General features: G+C 38.7%; 1 protein-coding gene across 5 annotated transcripts in view; it reads right to left on the reverse strand.

Annotated features, from left to right (window-relative positions):
- EPHB1 (EPH receptor B1) overlaps nt 1-20,964 on the reverse strand; it is a 700,554-nt gene that overhangs the window by 43,459 nt on the left and 636,131 nt on the right. For all 5 annotated transcript variants that reach the window (XM_072613592.1, XM_072613594.1, XM_072613596.1 and 2 more), the window contains exon 12: nt 14,864-15,079. In XM_072613592.1, the coding sequence (XP_072469693.1) occupies nt 14,864-15,079 (216 nt within the window). The remainder of the gene's footprint in view (nt 1-14,863; nt 15,080-20,964) is intronic.

Raw genomic sequence — 20,964 nt, forward strand, 5'->3', positions numbered from 1 at the left:
TCAGGATTTCACAGACTCAAAGGATGTTAAATTTAGAAGAGATCTTAGAGATTATCTAGTCTGCCCTCCTCATTTTATAGGAGAGTAAACTGAGGCTGAGAGAGGTAAAGCAATTTATTCAAAAGTAACGTAGCCAGGAGGTAATGACAAAGCCTTCACTCAAATCTGGGCATTTGGACTCCTGGTAGTGTGTGGGCTTTTGGTCTTTTCGTAAGGTGTTGTCTCTATGGAAGCACACATTTTAAAATTCTAGATTCACGGGTTGTGTTTCAGCACCTGGCCCTCTTCAGCAGGAAGAAAAGAAACATAGCTAACTCCTTGTCTGTCTGAGTCAGCATGTTATTAGCCTCAGGCACCGTATTCTTGTGCTTGTAATATAAATCCTAATAATACAAAAACCTTTCCAATAATAATTAGAAAAGACATTGCCAAGGTTGTCCCCTCCCCCTCAGTGGTCAATGTAGTCGTAAGGATCTTGTATCTAAGATGAAACTTTGGGGGACTTGAAGTGATCAGCAAAGGGATAGAGTCTAACTGGATTATCTTAAAAGAAGTAATTTGAGCACTGGGAGCATGGGAAGTGTTCGCAAGTAGAGATGGGGAGAAGTAGGGTGTAGAATGGCATTTGAATTAGTCTTCCTGCAGCTTAATTAATGCTACAGGAGAATTTCCAAGGGACTATGCCTGGAGTTTTCCTCTCATTGCAATTAAAAGTCCTGCCCTAGGTAGAGAACTCTCCTTCTTTGCCTTCTTTCTCTTCCAAGTCCACTCCATCCAATGGAGAATTGTTCCCAAGCTCAATTATTACAAGAACAGTGAGAAGTCATAATTTGAAAACTGTTTCAAGGGGGAAAGAAAAAAAAAACCAACAGAAAAGAGAGAAGTATAGTAAGAATGTAAAAAAGAAAAACTGTCAGAAAAAGGAGAGAGAGGAAGATAGACCTAAGGGAGATGAACAGAAAAGAGAAAAAACGGTTATCTTTTTGAAGGATGAAAGCAATATCTGGGGCTTGAAAATCTACCAGCTAGAGAGATAAAACTTACTTAGTGGCGACTTTTTAAAGGAAGCAGGGAACTGCAGATAGAGACTTTTTTTTGAGAGGTTTACAACAAGGATTATCTTTTTAGATGATTTTTTTTCTCCTTTTTCTGTCCTCTAAGTATTAAATTATAAGAAAAAATCCCCCAAACACCATGTTGTACAGATAAACGGCCTTCTTGAGGACAGGGAGGCAAAGCCTTGGCTAATATTGTATTTACTTTGTGCGTATCATGTGTGAACATATGTGTTTGTTTATGTTCATATGTTTAGGTGGTAAACAAATTTCTACTTTCTGCTGTACACTTAGAAAGCAGAGTGGCCAGCTCTCAGAATCCCCAAAGATGCCCAAATCTTAGCAATGGGCTTTGTCTCTGAGGGTAAACTCTTTGTCCTTGAGATGATTTCAAATTTGACTTTTAAATCCTCCTAGGCTTCTTGTCCCTAAGACAGATTCACCCAAAAAAATATGCACAAGAAAAATGGCTACTTGGTAACATTTTCCCCCTATTTTTATGTTACCTATTGAATAAAGTAGCTAATATCCGGGATAGGAGGGGTATTAGTTACAGTTTGGAAGAAATGCTCATTGGTCTTTCAGCTCCCCTATATCTTCTCCATTTACTTCTAGCAGATCATTGACGTATGCTGCCTGAAAGAATGCAAGGTCCTTTAGGGAAGGGGCAGCTTCTTTTTTGATTTTGTCTCCCCAGGACCCAGCACAGTACTTGCACATTGTAGTAGATGCTCCATGATGTTTGTTGATTGAATGATTAATAAATCTTCTGGAAACAAAAGTGAACTTTATAATCCTTTCTAGCTCTAACGATATTCTACAGAACTCCTATCAATAAATTCAGCCTGAACACAGAGACACTGGGGGAAAGTTCTGATCTTCACAGCTCTAGGGAGCAGGGGTAATGATAAAGGAGAAGGAAGCAGGGTGCTGTTTCCAGCAGCAGCAATTCGACACTGTGTGAGGGCCTAGAACTGGCAGAGATGTTGCTTCTCCATCTTGACACCCCATCTCCCAATTCTATTTACTTTTTATTATCTGTTTCCCATGTCTCTCCTTCCATTTGTCTCCTGAAATTTTTTTTTTCCAATCTCAACTAAAGTCCTACCTTCTGCAAGACTTTCCCAGACTTCCATCATGGTAATGCCTTCCCTCTGAGATTATCTCCAATTTATCAGTCTAAATCTCATTTACACATAGTTGTTTGCATGTTTTCTCCCTCTTTAGACTATTGGTTCCTTGAAAGCTGGGACTATTTTTCGCCTTTGTATCCTCTGGACTTAGGACAGTGCCTGGCACATAGCAGGAATTTAATAAAGGCTAGTTGATTGACTGTTGAGTGATTACCCTGCTCGGTGGGCCCAAGGAGCTAATCTATATCCTAAAACTGAATGTAATTCAACAAGCACTGGCTATATGCAAGATTCAAATAGAAAGATGGCATAGTTTCTGCCCTCCGAGACATTTGCTACTTATGGAGGAGATGTGTAAGAAGAATTATCTTCAAAATGATTTATCTCTTCTTTCTGTTTTCTATTAAAGTATAAGAAAAAATCCCTAGTTTGTCTGGATGGTAAAAAGACTTCTCTACTATAAAAAGTAGATAAGTAGTATAAACCTGGATAGGTGGGACAAAGCTAGGTGGTAGATAGCTTTAAATATCAGGTCATCCAAATAAGAATGATACAAGAGTGTGATAATGGCAAATGAGAGATCCACATCAAGTGCTCTGGGGAAATCTGAAGAAAAATAAATCACTTTCATCTGGGGGAATCAGGGAAACTTCATGGTGAAGTATCTCTGAAACTGAGCCTTGAAGGAAATGAAGGATTTCCAAAAGTAAAAATATAGAGGGAATATGTCTAAGAATGGACAGAAATAGGTATAGCAGAATATGATTAATAACAATTACTAGACCAGTTTGACTAGAAAGCAGAATACATAGGAGCATAGATTTATAGTTGGAAAGCACCTTTGATTCCATTGAAGCCAACTCTCTCATTTTACAGATGAAGAAACTGAGGCACAAAAGAGGTCTTGCCCAGGGTCGTTTGAACTTAGGTTCTCTGGACTCTGAGGCAAGTGTTCTATCCACTAAAAGGCATGAAAGTCAGTTTGAAGTCAGATCATGGAGGCCTTTAAATCTCAGGTTAAGAAATTTGTATTCTGGCTTACACATAAAAAGGAACTATTAAAGTCTTTTTGAACTGGGGATGATGTTAGACCCGGGCATTAGGAAGATTGATTTGACAACTGTGTGCATCTTCGTGCCATTTCTATTTTTCCTGCCCCTGTTAGCAAAATTTCTGATAAGGGGGTGTATCATTGGCATGAGTCTGTTCCATCAATCAAGGAAACAATCAATATGCATTTATTCAGCACCTATTTAATGTGCCAGTCACTGTAACAGGCAGCTAGCTGGTACAGTGGATAATGTGTGGGACTTGGAGTTAGGAAGATCTAAGTCCCACACCCCCTTCAAGAGATTTATTAGCTATGTGATCCCTGAACAAGTCACTTGACTTCTGCTTGCCTCAGTTTCTTCATCTGTGAAATGAGGATAATCATAGCATCTCCCTCAAGAGGTTGTTGTGACGATCAAATGAGTTAGCATCTGTGTAAAGTGTTTTATAAAACTAAAAGTGCTTTACAAAACTTAGTTGCTATTATTATTGTTATACCCTGGGGATACAAAGAAAAAAATTTTAATTAAATAATTCCTGCCTTCAAGAAACTTATATTCTATGAAGAGAGACAAGTATATATGAAATAAAATAAATAAAAATTAATTGGGGGAGGGGGTACTAGTCCTTGGGGAGACTAGGAGTTAGTGTCTGAGCTTAGCTTTCAGGGAAACCAGGGATGTTAAAAGGGTATTCCTGAGTTTCTTTGCCCAGAAGTATGAAAGAGTGAATTACAGAGCCATTGTTTCTAATCAAATGTAAGATTCTTAAGGGGAAGGAATATTTCATTTTGGCCCTTTTACTCTAGCACAGTGCCTAGCATTATGTTTGTCCTGGTTATTGATTGATGGGGAAACTCACTAGATTTAACTCTTCTCTTCTAGAAGTAGGAAACTGAAGTCATGGTAACATGGCCACAATTTCTAGAGGGCTGGTATCATGCACCATGCTATTCCAAATTCTAATACCAAATTCTGCCCCTGAGGCAGCTAGGTGGTATAGTGGATAGAGCACTCAGCCTGGATTCTGGAAAACCTGAGTATAAATCTGATCTCACATATCTCTATGACCGTAAGCAAGTCATTTAACTTGTTTACCTCAGTTCTCTCAGTTGTAAATATCAGTTATTATCAGTTATTAATATCACCTGCCTCATTGGATTTTTGTGAGGACCAAATGAGATCATATTGGTGGAACACTTATCAGAATGCCTGGCATGTAGTAGGCATCATTTAAACATTTATTCCTTTCCCCTTTCTATAAATAATATCTGCTGGTATTGGCATAGCTTTACTGGCACTTCCTCACCCAAGCCTCACAACAGCCCTTTGAAGACTGTACTACAGGGATTATTACCCCTACTTTACAAATGAGGAAACTGAGACCTTAGGAGTTTAAGTGACTTGCCCGTGATCCCATAGTTTGTAAGCTCTAGGGATGGGACTCAAACCTAGAGCTCTCCAGCTTCAAATCTAATGCCTTTTTCATTCCACTTCATCTAAAAAAAATGATAGGTTTGGATTAGACAATCACAAAAGTCATTCTTATCTCTAAACCTTACGATCCTAGGATTAGAGAGCAGAGTCAACTGAATCAGTTACATGATTGAATTTGTGCAATTTGGGTCTTAGTTACTTGTGCCAGAAGGTTGGGATTCTGAGAGATCTGAAATCAGAGTTAATCAAGAAAAAAGACTTTCTGTCTCTGAGCTTCCCATATTGGCTCAATAGAAACCAAGTTACTGGATATTAGATCTTGGTATAAGACTGAATGGTTTGCCCAAGTTCTGTCCAAGCAAAAAGCCCACTATTAATAACATGTAATGATGTCTGTTACCCTCAAAAGTGCAGTGATGAAGTTAGAATATGAGAAAAATAATTTGTGACATGCTAAGTTCTCAAGGGAGAAACAAAAGTAGTCCTTAAGTGTATATAGACTAGTTAAACAGAGTAAACTGCATTTACCATCTTGTAGGAACATAGATTTAGAGTTGAAAGTGTCATACAGTTCATCTAGGCCAACTGCTTTGTTTTTTTGTTTTTGAGACTGCTGTTCAATCATTTTGTCAGTCGTATCTGACTCTTCATGATCTCATTTGAGGTTTTCTTGGCAAAGCTGTTGGAGTGGTTTCCCATTTCCTTCTCCAGTTCATTTTTCAGTGGAGGAAACAGAGGCAAACAGGGTTGTGTGACTTACCCAGCCTCACACAGCTAGTAAGAATCTGAGGCTAGATTTGAACTCATTAAGATGAGTCTTCCTAATTCCTAGCCCAGTGCCCTATACATTGCACCACCTAACTGCTTTATCTTCTTTAGCACAGAAGTATAGGGGCCACTCCTGAGCCTGACTCAGCTGCTGATTGGCAAGGAAGCTTTGACCTAATCTATTTCTGCTTGGTCTGGTTCACCTCTCCTTAGGCAATATGGGGGTTCTTAGATCTTAGGGGCTCCGTATTGCTGCCCTATGAGAGGACATATAAACATGAGGGGACACCTGATCAATTTTAGACCCACTGCACTTCAGAACACCTGAGCTTGAGAGATCTACCACCTTCAACCTCCCATATAGCAGGGAATATAAACACACATCACTACATTGGTCAGCTCCTTCATTTTAATTATGAATGAGTGAATGAATAAATGAATGAATAAAAATCATTTATTAAGTGCTTATGTATTGTTAATGTATTTTTGCTTGATGGGAAGATCTTTTCCATCCATTCATAGGCCCATGTGACCTACTTGAGTTACACAGAAGCCTGAGTCACATGAGTCTGTGGTGGGAGGAGCTTGCCAAATAAGCAGAGCAGGAAGGGTGGAGTGGAGCTGAGAGGAAATTGGTGAGAACAATTAGAGCTGAGGGAGAGGGAGGAAGCAGGCAGCAAGCTGTGTGTTCGTTTGTGGAAAGGCCCTAGCAGAAGGAAGGCTTGGGGATGTTGGTGCTCCCTGCATTGTTAGGGTGTATAGATTTCTCTATTGCTATGATGAATTTGGTTTTCTGGTGTTTGAATAAATGTTTTGATTCTATCTTTCATGTAGAGAGTCTGTTATATTTTGTGATTCAGGATTATGCCAGCACATTTATAGCCACCTTAGGCACTGTGAATATCATGTTGGCACTTCAGCTTACTAGATAGGAGCATTGTTTAAGTGCTAGGGGTACAAAGAGAAAAGCAAGACAGACTTTGTTCTCAAAAAGCTCAAAGCAGGGCCTACAAAATAGATAGATGGGTTCAGCAACAAGGAATAAAGACCCAGAGGTTTTCAGGGTGCAGTAGAATATAAAACAGCAATGCCAGTTGGTATTGAGGGCATAATGGTGCAGTAGGTGGTGAGGTTTAGTACTATTCCATCTTACCAGAAGGATTGTGGTTAGTGTTGAGTGTAGCTGTATCTGTTACAGCTGTGGGTCTTGATAGGTTTATGTCCATTACTATTGGAAAGAGGTAGGATTTTTAGGAGGGCTAAGATGTGGCAAGAGCTTCCCATGGCTTGTCTACTTCACTCTCTTTTACCCAGATAGATCTAGGCTGAGGATAATGTTACAAATTATAGGGGATTCTCTAAAAGGAATGAGTTGTGCTAAACAGACTCTGGAGTGCCTTCTAACTGAGATTTTGCGATAAGGTCACTGGTGCCAAAAATGATTAAACAAATAGCAGGAGATGAAACTGTAGACATGGAGCAACTAGAAATCTTCCAGGGCACCTTAGTAAGATCTTCTAGTGAAGAGGTTCTCAGCCTTTTCTATATCATAGGCCCCTTTTATATTCGGATCAATTCTATGGACCATTTTTCAGAATGCATAAGATAAAATCAATTAATAAATAAGCATTTATTAAGTGTCTACTATGTACCAGGCAATGTGTTAAGTGCTATTACAAAAGAACCAATCATGTTGAAACCATTTATCTATGTACATCTATCCATCTATGTCTATCTATCTATGTCTGTCTGTTTTCCATCTATCCATCCATCCATTCATCCATCCATCTATCCATCCATCTACATATCCATCTATCTACCTATTATTCTGTCTATTAAAAACAAGTTCATTGACCCCAGGTTAAATTCTCCTCTTCCAGAATATAGTGACAACTTGATCAAGGAGAAGCTAGAAATAAACTACAGTGCAAAAAAGCTAGATGACTGATCCAAGGTCACAGAAATAGTAAAGAGCAGAGCCATATTTAGAACCCAGGTCCTTTGATTCCAAATCCAACATTCTTTTGACAATACCAAAACACGATGAAAAGAACCAAGAAAGGATATGAGGAGAATATTGTGACAGCTACAAGGGAGGATATATACATACACACATATATGTTATAAAATCCACATGGGGGAAGAAGGATATAGCTAGGAAAACTTCCCAAGAATGGGGCACAATGAACATGAAATAGACATAGTGAGGCCAACTCCAAGAGTCCAGAGTGAAAGGAAAGGACACAGCTGAACTGGCATCACTAGACTCTGCCCTGCTGAATGGAGGTGATTAGAAAGGCTGGTAAGAACAAATAGTGAATGGAAGGAGAGAAAGTATCAAAAGAAGTACAAAAGGAGAAAGGAGAAAACAGCAGGAAAGGAGATAGGGTGGGACAACCACAGAGGAATGTGTGGTTCATAGAGAAAGAAAGAAAGGGAACAGACAACATCAAGAGAAATTCATGGAGAGAAGGTGCAAAGAAAAGGACAGCTGGACCACCAAGATGGAAGCCAAGACCCCAACGAAGACACAATATAAAATGAGGACAAAGAACAGAATCTAGAAGAATTGGGAGAAAAAGAGAGGGCTTAAATCTGAGAGGACAGGATGGAGTTGAAAGAATTCATTAAATTCATGCCACACACACACATTCACACACATACACCCTCTCACACATTTACACACTCACACATGAGTAAAGTTCAACATAAGGTAGGGGTGTATAATATGAATAGCCTAGGAATGCATCAGATACTTTTCAAATAAATGACATGGGTGCTCCAAAGATATGGAATTTGATTGGGATGATGCCTGGCAGAGAACTCTAAAGGCTGACCCTATTTGTTCTAGAAAAAGCTGATCCTGCATATGTGGAAGAAAAAATCAAATTTGTAAATGTTTATTCCCCTGCAAAGAAGCTTGAAAGAAACACATTATTTAGAGGCATGGTGACTTTCTTACAACAGAAAAGGGTGCGTGGGTATATGTGTGGGTGTGTGTGTAAACTGTGTCTTGGCAATAAAGAGTGGGACAGAGAGTAACCAGAAAGTGAGACTGAAACAAGATAATTAGAACTGATCTATAAATAAATAAGAAGCTTATTTGGATACACATTCTAGAGTATACTTTAAAAAAATGAACTAGTGGGACTAAGAAAACCTGATTATTAGAAACAGTAGAGCCTATGGCAGTAAAAGAGGCCTTCTTTCTGGTCATACCGTTGGAATCATCAAAATAAATTTCTTAAAAGCTGGTAAATCTGCTGAAAGATTCTGAAGACTGAGCTAGTAATAGGCTCTACCAGTTTACTGCAGAGAAGTCACCTGGGGCTGGGACAGACAAGGGAAATAACAAGTCGGGTTTGCTGGAAGAAATAATAAAAGGGGAAAAAGATGAGAACAGGAAGAACTTTTCCTTAATGTGGTAAGAGGGAATAATCAATAGGTAGAATGATCTATTCCCCTTTCAGGATTTGAGAGACTTATGGGACGTTTTATTAAAGAATTTTCTGAAAAAGTTCTTAAGGAGAGGAACAAAGCCAGTGTTTTTAACAGCTAAAAAAACAGATATTCCCCCAATGAAGAAGTTACCAAAGGACATAGAGAAAAAAATGTAAAGGCCAGGAATACAATAAAAATGAGTGAGAGAATCAAGGTGATGAGTAAGGAAATGGAAATTCTAGCAGGATTCTACCTACAGACATCCCAACATTCACAAAAAGAAGAGAGGTAGACAGTGAGTTAAAATAATAAAATACAGATTAAGATGGCATTGAAGTAAAAGTTAGGAGAGCAGTTCAAGACACTGCCAGGGCTGAGGGGGAGAAGAAAGGACAGGGGCAGGTACCAGCCTCCCAGCTAATAGACTCTTGAACATAGGAAGTACAGTGGACCAGTGCCTAGGGATTTTCTGCTTTTCCTCATTGTAGTAGAAGGACCATTTACTAAAGTCCCTGTGTGTTTGCTTGGCTATTTTTTCCCCTAAAAAGTAATGGAATGATCATAAGCTTCAATTGGTCCAGGGAACTAAGGCTCAAACCACCCATGCACCTTCCTGGTTTTCCAAGTACAAAAGCCTTGTTCACAAAGAGTGGGCACTTCCTTATGTTTTGACACCTAGTTCTGACCAAGCATATCACCATGGCAGAAACTATGGAACTGAAGCCAACAGAATACAAGCATTATCCTTACCAAATATTCTTCCTATGTCATTGTAAAGCAAACTTCTTTTGGTTAAATGTTAATCTATGAATATCATTTCATTCCAACCCTAAACCTAAACCACCTGATCATTCTGACATGAGTTTGGGGCAAAACATCCATGGACTACATTTTCTAGATGGCTTTGAGGCAAAAAGTACTTGAATTCTAAAAAATACTTCCCAGAGAAGCCTAGGGAAAGACATTGATGTGACTGGATATTAAAGGTCAGAGAGATTGATAGAGAGACGGCAGAACGTGAAAAACAAACAAAACATGTATAGTTTTCCCATAGCCTTCTGAGATATGCAGGATGTGTTTTGAGGAAATAAAAGCAAGTTAATCACTAGGCACAGATCTTCAGTACAGGCATTTAACAAATGTTTGTTAAATTAAATTAGAGACACAAATGAATTCAAGAAGGGGTTGGTCTGACTAAGCTGCTGGAGATGGGAAAGCCTTTCTGAGTTGGAGAACTTTGTGACTGACCTCTTTAAGACCTGCAGGAGTAGACTAAGTAAACTTTTGGCACCAGTCTGCTGGTGAATGGGGGAATATCTAGGGTACTTTGCCTAGGAGATTAAGGAATGACCAAGACAATAGCATTTAAAATTGGAAAGAGATGATCTTAGAAATTGGAACCAAATGGCATTACTAAAAGTGCTATACAAGATTTTTGCAGATTCTCTCTCTCTCTCTCCCTCCCTCCCTCTCTCTCTGTCTTTTGCAAAATCTTGTGAGAAAAGCAGATGGAATGATAGGCAGAGGTGTGCCCTTGAGGGGTGGAAAATAACCAACTGGTGAACCTAAGAGAAATGACAGAACATGCCAAGGATGGGAGGTGGGAAGAATATTAATGAGTTTCGATCAGAGAACAGTTTTTTATTGGAGAATCCATGATTTTCTTTTCAAGGCTATGCAGAGATGGCAAACACCTGACAAGATACCCACATGGGTGAGGATATTATGTATCAAAATGACTGATATTCCTCACATTTAGTCAGTGGGTATGATGGATAAAAAAAATGAATGGGGGAATTAAAATAGGAAGTGGGGGAATCAAACATGTAAGAGATTTGGAAATCATCTTTAGAAAATTCTATAAGTCTATAAATCTGGCTATATGATATCTGTTGCCTTTCTTTCTACGATTGTTCCTTCTTCGTTTTTAAATAAGACCAATGACATCATTGAATGATGTTTTGATGTGCCTGCAAATTGGATTTAAGTGAGGCAGCATTGCACAGTCATCAGCCTTACTCTCTCTCTTCATGAGTCATCGAAGTCCAGTGTTAAGACACTGGTCAAGGCAATTGGTAATGACCTGGGATGCAGTGGATGACCTTGGCATTTTCAATGTTTGACCAAGGTCTAAAAACTCCACAATACCTGCTTTAACCACCTTCATGGTCACTGGAACAAACTGTTCTCTTCTACCCATTCTACTGGGGGAGTCTTCACATGCTCGAAGTAGACAGCCTCCTAACTCACCAATGGGTGACTGTCGGTTACCCTCCACCTTATTTAGTCTGTCTGACAACACAGTTTTAATAGGGTGTGACTGCGATGTATGAGATGTTTAGAGGACTAGCACCTCTAGTATGAGGGCTTGCTGAGCCCTTTTCAGGGCTACTTATCCACCCTTGGTGTCTACCTGTCACCCAACTCTCACATGTGGCTCCGAGAAGCTGTGGCATGTGCCTACTTCCTACATATTGTATATAGAGAAGGAAGCATCAAAGTTAGCATGCTGGCCTTGGAGTCAGAAAGACCTAAACTCCAATCCTGCCTCTGACACAAAATGTCTATCTGACCCTGAGCAAGTCATCCATCCTCTTTTGCTACAGGAATCTCTCTGAAATTATAAATTAACATACAATGTGTTGACCAGCCTTGCACTGGTACAGGGAATTTGTTCATCTTCAAGTTCTCTATATCAGTGAATTCATAAGTCTAGTACTTATCCCTATGTCTGGGCAACATAAAATCTCATAATTACAAGAGACTTCAGAAGCCAGCTAGTTGAATTCATACCTAAACAAAAATGCCTTCTATAACATCCTAATAAGAGACCCTCCAGCTTTGGTTTAAAGACTTCCAGTAACAGGGAACCCACAGCTACCAAAAGCAGCATGTGCCACTTTTGGACACCTCTAATTATTAGGACTATCCTACTGTTGATTTGAGAAGCTGTGAATCATAAGTCAGAGCACAAATCAGGAGTGTGAGAGAGTGAAGGCAACAATGGAAAGGATGTATTAGGGTCAGGTTCAGTAATGGGGTGGCTGCAGGTATTTCTTACTGACTGGTGTTCAGGGCAGGGATCAAAAACAAAGATCTAGGGAGCCCATCCATAGGCAAAGGTAAAGCTTTGATCAGAAACCAGGCACACAGGTTGTATGACCATGGCAAGGTAAAAAAATATGTCTTGCCCAATCACGTTATTCCCTGATCTAACCATACTAAGTTTTCTTCCTACCTCACAATTTTACCTCAAGCAGAAAGAGTTCCATTTATTTTTGCCCAGGGAGAAGTTAATTCCAGGGTCCATTGGTAGGGGCTTAAAGAATATGAGGGATATAGTAAGTTAGAACATCAGTTAACATGGCCTTTGGGGTTTGTGAGGTGAAAGAAAAGGCTGGCTACAAATAAAGTTTCTGCCACCAGGTTGGGGAGTTTTCCTGGTTCAGACTTACGGCAGTAGCCTTGTGGAAAACTTTAGAGACAGTAAAGAATTGTGGCTAGAGGGTTGGTCATGAAATCAGGAAGACCTGAGTTCATGTCCCACCTGTGACAGCTTTTTGTGGATTACCTAACCTCTCACTACTCTAGACTCTAAGACTAAGTTGCAGAGAAGGTGCTGACCTGCACTGATAAAGGGAGTTTTCTCAAAGATAGAGGAATGTCCTATACCTGTGAAATCACAAATTTAGTCTTTATCACTATGGAAAAAATTATAAGAAGCATAATAAAAAACATAGCTCATGTATCTGTCCTTGAAGAAAAGGGACTAGGCATGGTCACTGAAAAATTGATTAACACTTTGAAAGCAGCTTGGTATGGTTTGAAAGAGGGCTGGACTTAAGGCTACAAGAACTGAATTTGAATTCTAACTCTGACAGTCAGAACTGTGTATCCAGGGGCAAGAAAAGAAAATCATGACTTGTCCAGCTATCCAAAGCTATTTCCTAATCCTAATTTATTAGATATACTTGCATCTTTGGCATGTTCTGTAATATCTTTTAGGTTCACCAATCTGTTAATTACCTTCTGTCCCTTGAGAGCATACCTTTGCCTATCATCCCATCTGCTATCCTCACCAGACTTTGAAACAAAATCTTTACAAAGCTATTGCAGTGAATGTTTGGTTAATGCTGATGGCTTCGGATTCCTAATGCTCCTGTCCCCTTTTCTTCAGTGCCACTCTATGGTCATTTCCTTCTATCCTAAACAAAATGACCTAGACATTCTGCTGCATGTCAGAGAGCTCTTTTTCCAAGACCCTATCTGTGAGACCCCTCTCACAAATCTTGCAGAATTCAGGCAGGAGGCCCTGCTGACCCAGGAGCTGTCCAACAGATTGATCACACCACCCTTTTCTTAAGATGCAATACCTGCTTAAACTCATGTGGTGCTCCAATTCAATGCAATTCATTTCTGAAACTCAATTTCCTGTGCTGTAAGTTGGGGATTAAAAACACCTATTCATTATAACTAGGGTTATTGTGCGGAAAATACTTTGCAAAATCTTTAAGTGCTAATCCTTAAGGACTATATGAATTCAAAACGTTATTATTGTTATTAAATAAGTTGTCCAATTTATAAAATACCTTCTCTCTAGATTAAGAAGCACATTAGCTTGGTGTCTTCCTATCTTCTCAAAAAAAATCTTTTAAAAATATATGTTTGTGTATATGTGTGTAGGTAATGTGTGTACATATATATGTATACATGTATGCATGTAAATTTATATGTATCTATATGTACATGTGTATATACACATATGTATGCATACACATGTCACACATGTGTGTGCATATATACATACGTGTGTGTGTGTGTGGCTAGGTGGTCCAATAGATAGAGCATTGGGCCTGGAGTCAGAAAGACTCATCTTCCTGGGTTCAAATCTGACCTTAGACACTTACTAGCTGTGTGACCCTGGCCAAGTCACTTAATCCTGTTGCCTCAGTTTCTTCATCTGTAAAATGAGATGGAGAAGGAAATGGCAAACTACTCTAGTATCTTTGCCAAGAAAACCCCAAATAAGGTCATGAAGAGTTGAACAGGATTGAAATGATTAAACAACAAATACACACACATTTTATACACACACACACATATACTGCATGTATACATACATATATGTACACCAATGCATATGTATTCTATGTGTCTATTGTGTGTATATATACAAACACACAGACATATATATATGTATATATCACCTCCAACTCCCAAAATAATATAAATCCCTTGAAGGCAAGGACTGTTTCTCTTCTTTTTCATTCCATATCTAGCACAGTTCTTGGCACAAAGTAAGCAATTAATGCACACTTGTTGATTGATTGAATTGCTGATGATTTAAATAATCTGATTGACTGAAAGTTGGGGGAGGGTGTGGAATAAAGGTAAAGAGGGAGGGAGGGATGGGGCACTTAAAAAATCTACTTTTGCCTGAAATATAATAACATATTCAGATGAAAGTAAGAAAGGTAGCTATAGGTGATGGTATACACATAGAATCAGTTTAAGAACAGACCAATCTCAGTCCAGTATGGTTGGGGCCAGTCCTTCTTAGAGGCCAGGGGATGAAGTACGGGACTTCCATAATGTGAGAATCCACTGGCGTTGTTATGCTATTTGTGGCTAGTTAAAACATGGTGCCTCCCAGTGATGAGGCTAAGGTTATGAGAATTAGGGAATGGGAATTAGTTAATCTTGTATTGTATAAAGCCATAGAACCATAAACCCTCTACTCTCTCACTCTCTCTTGCTAGCCATTTTACAAACATGTGCATTGCTAATGTATAGTGTTAGATGCCAGATGGCTGGCTCTGCACAAATCCATACCAACTGCTGGGAAACATTCTCTCCCCACCTTCTATCCCCGGTGATGTCTCGCTCATGTTGGATAAGCAGTGTTGTCTTCAAATAAGAAAGACTAGAACACCGTTATTAATATGTTGTCATATGTTCCAAGAACAAAGTGCAGACTCACCAAGGAGCTAGTGTAGGTGGGGTCCGAGGTATCATCCTGTAGGTAGCGGGAGAGGCCAAAGTCAGACACTTTGCAGACTAGGTTACTGTTGACAAGGATATTCCTAGCAGCCAGGTCCCGGTGCACATAATTCATCTCTGATAGATACTTCATACCAGCAGCAATACCCCTGAGCATCCCCACCAGCTGGATCACTGTGAACTGCCCATCATTTTGCTGTAATTAAACATTTAAAAAAGTACTTAGATCATCATAACAAAAAGAATAAAAAGAAACAAATTAGAAACTGTAAAGTCCTTATTTCCATTTCTCCTTATTTCAAACTCTCCCTTAAGGCCAAAGAAATTGGTGATCTTTATAGAGCGCTTTAAGATAGATGAAAATGATCTCATTTGATCCTTGTAACAGCAACAGGTAGATATTATTAGATTCATTCTGAAGATGAGAAAACAGGTTCAAAGAGATGAATTGACTTACCCAGTTAGTAGCAGAAGGCTGTGTATCCATAGTTTCTTTCTTGAATCCAGATCCAACACATGTCCCACAATCCAATGCTGCCTCCATTAACTCTCCCTTTGATATAATTTGCTTATCCCTTTCTTTACGACTCCCCTCATGTTGTTCTCTTTATCTGGAATATTCTGCTTTTCAAACCAAAGTATCTCTCCCCCACCATGTCTTCCTTGACTAATATGGCCCAGGCAAGATGTGTCACTCAGTGAATATGGACTCAGTGACATTATATTGATGGATCATCCATTTAGAGCTGAAGAACCTGGGAGATCATTTAGTGCCACCTCTTCATTTTTTAAATGAGGAAGGAAAGGAGTGGGGGGGTTAAATAATTTGCCTGAGGTCACACAGATAACAAGTAGTATAGTTAAGGACTCACGTTCTGGTCATCTCATTCCAGAGCTTCTGATTTCTTCACTGCTACATAGATTAGTTGTTATCTCTTTTTATGTGTCTATTATTTCTTCATATTATATTCTATGCTTTTTAAAAAATTAGTTGATAGATATTTATTAAAAATGACTGTGAGCTGGGGATTCAAAGAAAGGTAAAAAACATTCCAAAGTAGCAGTCTCTGCCCTCAAGGAGCTCATAGTCTCATGGTGGAAGCAACATGCAAACAGCTATGTATAAACAAGATACATGAAGGAGAAATTGGAAATAATCAAAAGACGGAAAGCTCTAGCATTGAGGGGAATCAGGAAATCAGGAATATAGGGAATCCTGAAGGTGGGGTTTTAGATAGGATCTGAAAGAAGCCAGAACGTGAAGATGAGGAGGGTCAGTCTTCCAGCCATGGGGAACAGTCAGAGTAAATGCCCAGAGTAGGGAGATGGTGGAACCACAAAAAGGCGGATATTACTGCATTTCAGAATACAAAAGGGTGGGGTATAGGATGTAAGAAGACTGGACAGGTGGGAAGTTGAGGCTAGATTAGAAAGGACTTTGAATAAAAAGTAAATTTTATATTTGACCATAAAGGTGATAGAGAGCCACAGGTGAGTGACATGGTTAGAACTGTGCTTTAAGAAGATCCATTTGATTACTAAATAGGGGAAGGACTGGCATAGGGAGAGATTTTAAGCACAGAGACTCTTTCCATTTCCACAAATTCCATTTGTGTCACATCTCCCCACTGCCTCTTGTACCCACTCTTTACATAGTGGTCAATGAATAAGGTAAATTGATAGAAATGTAGCACCTATTCTTCCCCTCACACTTTGGTTGTTGTCCATCTTCAAAGAGGAACAAAAGGAAATCACCATTGTCCCCTCGCACACACACTCTATGGATACCACCATCATGTTTCTTATCTTCTCCCCATGGTCATGCTATAAGACAGCAACAGAATCCAGTCAGTGAAAGGACCTCAATGGAATAAGGAAACTTGAATTCTGATCCTAGTTCTGCCATTGATTATATGACCAGAGGTCCAACTCTTTACCTCTTTGCCTCATTTTCCTCAGGTGTAAAAAGGGCAGAATAATATTTACCTTGAATGGCATAATAGGTAAAGATGAGTCCTCCTGCCTCTGACACCTTACTGACTTCATGGACTGGGGTAAGCTGCTGCTTGTACTCTCAAGAAATTCTCTAAGACTGCAATTTACAGAAAATATGCTTGTTCCCATTGGTGAAGGAATTTTTCCTACTTAGGAATTTCCACTACCAATGAAATCATAGGTCCAGATCCTATTACCTATCTACCTTAAATTATAAAGGATGAAGTGAGTGTGGATATTTATTATCAGGCAGCTAGTTGGTACAGTGGAGAGGACACTGAGCCAGGAATCAAGAAGTACTGAGTTCAAATCTGGCTTTCGATACTTAGCAGTGTGACTCTGGGCAGGTCACTTATCTTAGTTTCCTCATCTGTCAAATGAGCTGGAGAAGGTGTTGGCAAGCCACTATATTATCTTAGCCAAGAAAAGTCCAATAGAATCACAAAGATTTGGACATACTGAACAACACCAAAAATATTGCATTGGTGTCATTTAAGACTTTTTCTTTAAATTAAAAATATATATATATGAGGGCAAATAAAATGATGAATTTGAAAATCCTTTGTTTCAGAATATATTCTATAAATGAAAAATACAATTATTAGATTATTACTTATTGGTGCATACTCATTCCTTCTGTTCAGATTTTTTTCCCCAATGCAAATTTTAAAGACATTCCTTCTCAACTTAGGTTTATGTCACATATCTTCAACTAGTCCATATTTTTAATTGTCTCTTCATTGTAAAAAGATGGGGGAAGTTGTCATTCAATTGGATGAAAAATGAACCAGAAAGCCTGATTTTCAATGCTTCCCCATATGATAAAAATTAATTTTCTACTTCAACTTCAAGCTTACCCATCTGGAAGTAATGTCTCTCATTAGCTCTTGTGGCTAAGTGTATTCCTTGTTTTATAATTATCAGATTCTACCATGCATTATATTCATTTGTATAGTTTATTCCCTCCTCTCATTCAGTTGTAAAGTCCTTGAGGGCAGTCACCTTCTTTTCTTCTCTGTTGTAACAGTTCCTTGAACCCAGTGCACTCTGAAGTCCATACATTGCACAATTGGCCCAACCTCCACTTACTGGCTCTTTTTAGGACCTTTTTGGCTTTAGAGTGATTATCAATAGTAACTGTTGCTCTTTCCCTCCAAGCTTGATTTACTTATTTTTTTTTCTTTTGCTCATTAAAGGGGTCTTTCCCTGATTATTTCTGAAAGAGACCTATTCACTGAATGGGTGTTACCTCCTTCTGAGTGCCTGAACAGGCCAAGGTTTCTCTGCATCCTGATGAATATCTGGTCACTGGATCCAGATGACTCAGGAGGGGAAAGTGAGAATGGTGACCTTGCACAGCCCTCCCTCACTCAAATCAAAGTCAAGTGCAAGTCATTTCATCATTTCTCTGATGTCATGGTCTTCAAAAATGAAGGACAAACAGATAGCACTTACCATAGTAGCCTCTTAATTCTGAATGTTTGAATGAATGACTGGTTCTGATTCAGTGTTTCCCTTGCTTCCTGTGGCAGCAGACAATATATGGTTGAAATGACCCAGGGAATTGCCTTGTGTGAACTTTTGGGGGATCTTAATTGTTTTTAAAATTTTAACAGCTTTGTAAAGGTCCATTTTTGCAGACATATCCAACCATATTTGCCATGTCTCTGCATCTAACTACTTTATCCTAGGATAACAGCTCTTGAACCTTTGGAGAATTCCTTTCTATTTTCTTTCTTTTCCTGAATTAAAATCAGTTTCTCATATGGTTTCTGGGGCCAGCAAAGGTTAGATTGTCAAACAGAAAAGCACTCCTTCGTATTGCTTCAGACACAAGATGAGATGGACTGAGGACATACAAGAGTGACCCTGAAGTTGCAAGGAACTTCTCCTCTGCAAAAGGCACAGGTTTATTGGAAGAATTCCCCAGAGAGGCCTGTCAAAATGGAATTGATGGGGCAGGACATTCTCAAGTGAAGCTCTGGCCTCTAAAACTTCATGGTTCCTCTTTCCTGAGATGAAAGTGTATCCTGACCTCAACAGATTGGAATCTATAACCTTCCTGTGTCAGGCCATTCAGTATTGTGTGAAATGAGGGCATGTATGTCTATAAGATTCTGGCTCTTGAGTCAATCCATAAACAATGAAGTAGCCAGAATATATTTATTGAACACTATTTTTGGTATTTCGAAAGCTATTAAAGAAAAATGTGATGTTATCATGTCCCTGTGCTTCTTATACTTTATTAGGGGAGAGAAGACATATATACAAGAAAAACGAACTTGTTAACTACTACATGTTGATTTTACTAATGTATAACAAACTTCCCAAACTGCTAGCAACAGTTTAAAAAAAAGATAAATAAGTCAAAAATTCCGAATTGAAATTCAGTTGAATGGATGATTATGTTCCTGCATTTTACTTTGGGAAAGGATCTAGAATGGTTGAACACTTAATAATGTAAATAAATACTTGGATGGATGGATGGGTGGATGGTTGGATGGATGGATATATGCATCTGAGCAATATGTAACCTGAATTTTCTTCCCTATGGTTAACAGTTTTTAAAGTGAAATTACTATTCTACACTTGGATTGGAGTTACTTTCTGATTCTATCCTAGATAGAAATGATACAGATTTTTTAGATTCCTATTCAAATACATTTGGAAACATGGAACTCATTTTAATTTGTTTAGGGAAAAAGCACCATGAACTATTAGAACTGAAAGAGGCTTAGATACCATCTAATCTATCTCCATCATTGTATAGATAAAGAAAATGAGGCCAGAGAAGCTATGACTCATCCCAGGAAATACAGCTAGTTACTGGCAAGTCCAAGAGTAGAGTTCTTATGGTATGCCATTCAGTGGATTTTTCTTTCTCACAGGGAAATGAGATATCTTGGTTTACTGTGGGGATCTTTCTATTTTATCTTGACTAGATAAGTCATAGAGATCCATTCAGTCCTACCTCTCTTTGAAAATGTGACATTAATTGACAATGAGACAGAGATGTTGCCCATCAAGACACTGCGGCATCTACCAATCATCTTTGGGCCATTGCTCAAGAATATTTGGAGACTGGTCCTATGATTATGGGAGGGATGCCATATTAAAAGTCATGGATGGAGTTCCAGAAAGTAAATGTAAATACGCATCTATTCTCCACATGATCCAAGCATGGATATTTTGGGAAAGCAAAATAAACCATTTTAAAGTACAGTCAAATAATTTTGTTTTCGTAATTTTTCTAGAAAATAAGAATGAAAGTTGAGTGCCCCCCACACAAAAGAGGAAAAAGAGAAGGATTATTTCTGATGTATTGAGTGAATAATTGGGTATATAGGGATACCAGAAAGCTAAGTTGAACTTAAAACCACTGCTGCCTCTCAGTGAAAATAAATTTAAGAGAAAATCAGGAACTAGAAGGAAGATATGTAACTGAAGAACTAACCCTTTTTCATATTGCTCTGAAATGTGATCCCAAATTTATCCTTCTGCTCAAAAGATGGGCCCCATAGAACTGAACTGATGACCTACTTTTCAATTTTATCAAGCCCTAGATATATCAATTAATGTTGGTATACTCCAGGGTTTGATATTAAGACTGAAATTGCACTTATAGATTGCTTGCCTTCATTCTCTGAAAAGAAAAAGTGAGAGATATTCTATTTCTTTCCTAATTTGTTTAGTTTTATCCTCTTACTTGGACTCTCTCTTTTCTTTCCTTACAGTACTTTGTCCTCTGTTTTTCTCTGCTTCCATCTAGCTCTTGGATCTCCCACTATTATTAATTGGGCCTCACTTTTACATAGAGGGAAAAAAAGGTTAAAAATGTCTCCCTGTCCCAGAGCCTAAAGTGAACATTGTTTTGTTTTCACATCTTTTTTTCTGGCAGAAATGAGAATGAGAATGGTTCCCTGGGGCTTGCTCCTTGTAGGGAATCTGTTAGATAGTCTCCAGTTCATGTTCATGTTTTCTGGAAAAGTATAATAAAATCCCAACCAAAAGTAATTGATTAGGGAAGGACTCATAAAACAGTTTCCAAGAGGGTTTTGTCTTCCCAAATTGCCTTCTATTCATGAA

This window comes from Notamacropus eugenii, chromosome 5 (assembly GCF_028372415.1).
Source record: "Notamacropus eugenii isolate mMacEug1 chromosome 5, mMacEug1.pri_v2, whole genome shotgun sequence".
Lineage (NCBI taxonomy): Eukaryota > Metazoa > Chordata > Mammalia > Diprotodontia > Macropodidae > Notamacropus > Notamacropus eugenii.